Below are 3177 nucleotides of genomic sequence, written 5' to 3' on the forward strand. Positions count from 1 at the left end.
TAACCAAAAGCTAATTTGACATGAAATTTTTGAATATATGACTTCACATGAATTGATTATTCCAGGTCTTGGTCCACGTCTATAGGAAGCTCAAGTACAATAGATTGTGATGTTTGCAATAAGGCGGTAAGCATATGTATAACATGTTAAATTGAAGGGAAAATGATACCAAGACCCTCAAATTTGGCCCCTAATAGTTGACACTACACATGGTGCTTGTCCACTCTCATTTTGCAATACCAATCACGCCATCGGGTAAATTTTGAAAAATATGTTTTGTTGTATATCCCAAACAAATGAAAAGGACTAAACAATGAGCTGTTTAAAGTTTATGTCCATTTCTGGAATATCAGAAATCTAATTGGACATTTGGGCAAGTGTCATTTTCCTAAAATTAATGAGTTTTGGTTCAAATTTCATTAATATATACTAAATATTATTACATTCTCAAACAGTTATCACCAGGCATGAATTATTGTAACCCTGAATTTTGGAATCAGCGATTTTGCTACAACCATTTCAGTGATGGGACTCCAGTCTGCTGTGGATGCGTTAGATTGAAGGTATATATAAAAGAAGAAAAAAAAATATGTATATGTCTATTCTTCAAAAATTAAAATAAATTAAAAATGTCTTTATTTTTTGGCTTCATATTGAAAATAAAAAAAGCATACAATAAAATTTAAGATTCGAATCTGGTTCACACTAGAGTTAAAGTTAACAAAAATGAATTCTCTACTTTGTGTAGCGATCAGACTTAGAATATTTTGATCTCAGTGATGGTCGAACAATCTGTCCTGATTGTTATTCTACATCGATCAAATGCACACAACAAATTGAACCTCTTGTAAATAATGTGCTGCAATTTTTCAAAGAAAAAGGCATGGAAATTCAGGAACAAGTTCCCGTTTTCTTGGTCACAAGAATGGAGATGAGTAGACATACAAGTCAAGGAACAAGCCTTGGGGTAACTTTTTCAATATTTATATTAATGATTTTATTTATTTATTTCTTTAATTTTACGTGGAAAGAATTTAAACTCGTTATATTACTTCAATTACGCCAAAATAGCAAACTACTATAATAATTATCGAGGTGTAATACTTTTGTATATTGACTATAAAAATATTCTTTTTTCTATTTTTTGTTTTCACTGCATATAAATGATTTATGATTAATACCGGAGCCAATACCATTCTTTCTTTTCTTTTTTAGCATCCTATTGGATTCCATTCCAAATTAAAGTATCTATTTAAACTGAATTATATATGTATTTTGACCTCTTACTTTCATTACAAGTGATCAAATTGAATTAGTGTTTAGAGAATTGGGCTAATACTTAAATAAATTTGTATATATTTTGCACCAAATGAAGGAAACATTTTCGAAATTTACATTTCATGTGTGTGCTTTTGATCTATCATCATTTAAATGTTACTTAAACTATTACCTATTACTTGTGCAAACAGCATGTTCATCCAAATGCCACTATATTTGGGCTAACTCATGTGCTTCCATATGGCAGTATCGATCTCCGAAGTGTAAGTAACTTTATCAATTTATATTTTTCTTCAATTTCTCGAATATGATGTACATATGCAGATGTCATCTTACTCAAAACGCTTGTAAACGAACTTGAAGTAAAACCATAACAAAACAACATCATTTTGTAACAATCAAATGATACTTTGGAGGGCCGCTGCCCTCCAACTTGGAGGACAGCAGTTCGAACCCCCACAAATGTATTGTTGGAGTATTTCCTTCCTCAATTAAAATTGAGTGAAGGTTATCCAAAAGTGAGGAGTAGAGATCTCTCGAATATTTGTGAGGGTTAAAATCTGGGCAGAGCTCCATTAGTATTGATGTAAGTTGGTCCCAGTAATAGTCTGATTTGTAAATATCAGTTATAGTCTCATGTAATATGAGTTGTAGTTTGAACAATAGCCTCATGTAATAAAAAAAATGATGCTTTGGATTAATTAAAGTTCAAGTTCACATTTTGTGTCGCGCACACACACACAGAGATATTAAAATATAATTTTTTTAATTTGCTTTAATTTTAATTCGCATTTTATAAGATGTGAACAATTCTTCTTATAAGATAACCCGCTGGTCTGCTAAAATATATACATGTATAGGTCACAAGCTCTTCACTAAGGGGAAGACGAGTTATTTTGGAGGAAAAGGATTATGAAGTAACTGGATGCAAAGCGACAATAATGGTTCTATATGGTTTGCCCATGTACGTACTTACTATATCCATCTTAAATATACAAATTTAACCTCAATTAAAGTTTTTTTCTTTTAAGTATATAATTGTCATCATTACAGACAATTAATTAATTGAGCGTTTGTAAAACGTACTCTGTATTTCATTATATTAATTTTTGAGAATCAACTTACAGGTGTATGACTGGTGGGGTTTTAGCTCATGAAATGATGCATGCATGGCTTGGAATTCAAGGTCAGCTTTAAAATTATTATTATTATTATTGTTTATTAGTTTAGTAGCAACTAAATTCGATTCCTTTTGATTATGTGAGCAGGATTCAAATCTCGGATGTCTTATTTTTTGTATATAAGATTTTACCAACTAAATTAGTTGTTAGACGCTTATTTAAATTAATATTGTAGGGATTCGGCGATTGGAGCCAAAAATTGCGGAAGGAATATGCCAAGTAATGGGGCATGAGTGGTTGGACTGGTTTGAATCTAAAGACCCTCAGGGCTCATACAGCTCTATTGAAGAGGCTCAATATGCGAGGAACTTGAAGAAAGCTTACAAGCACCTTGTAGAAGTCGATTCTTCTCGTGCTTATGGTGATGGATTCAGAGATGCTAAGCACTCTGTTGCTAAATATGGCCTTCGTAATGTTATTAATCATATAAGAAGATACAGAGCTCTTCCTAATTAATTAATTTGAACTATACATGAATAATTGATATGTTTATTCCCCTATTATATATACAATACAATGTGAATTGATAGGAGTTCAAAAGTAAATTATGTAATAAATTAATAATGCAATATTGATATCATAAAATCACATAAGCCGAACTCATATTCAAAAGATTATTTCAAACGAGATTTTTTTTTTCTATCACCCATTGTCACATGAAAACCAATTTTTTTAACTGATCTTTATAAGTGAAAGTATAGTGTGGACTATTCATGCA

At 31.1% G+C, this 3177-nt stretch overlaps 1 protein-coding gene across 1 annotated transcript; it reads left to right on the plus strand.

The window, feature by feature from the left end:
• Nucleotides 1-795: 795 nt before the first annotated feature.
• LOC107177217 (protein DA1-like) lies at nt 796-2953 on the plus strand. The gene is made up of 5 exons (XM_015530717.3): nt 796-967; nt 1470-1541; nt 2139-2242; nt 2406-2464; nt 2635-2953. Exons 1-5 carry the CDS (start codon nt 884-886, stop codon nt 2913-2915), a joined length of 600 nt encoding a protein of 199 aa, XP_015386203.2. The 5' UTR covers nt 796-883; the 3' UTR covers nt 2916-2953.
• The last annotated feature ends 224 nt before the right edge of the window (nt 2954-3177 follow it).

Source organism: Citrus sinensis, chromosome 8 (genome assembly GCF_022201045.2).
Source record: "Citrus sinensis cultivar Valencia sweet orange chromosome 8, DVS_A1.0, whole genome shotgun sequence".
NCBI lineage: Eukaryota > Viridiplantae > Streptophyta > Magnoliopsida > Sapindales > Rutaceae > Citrus > Citrus sinensis.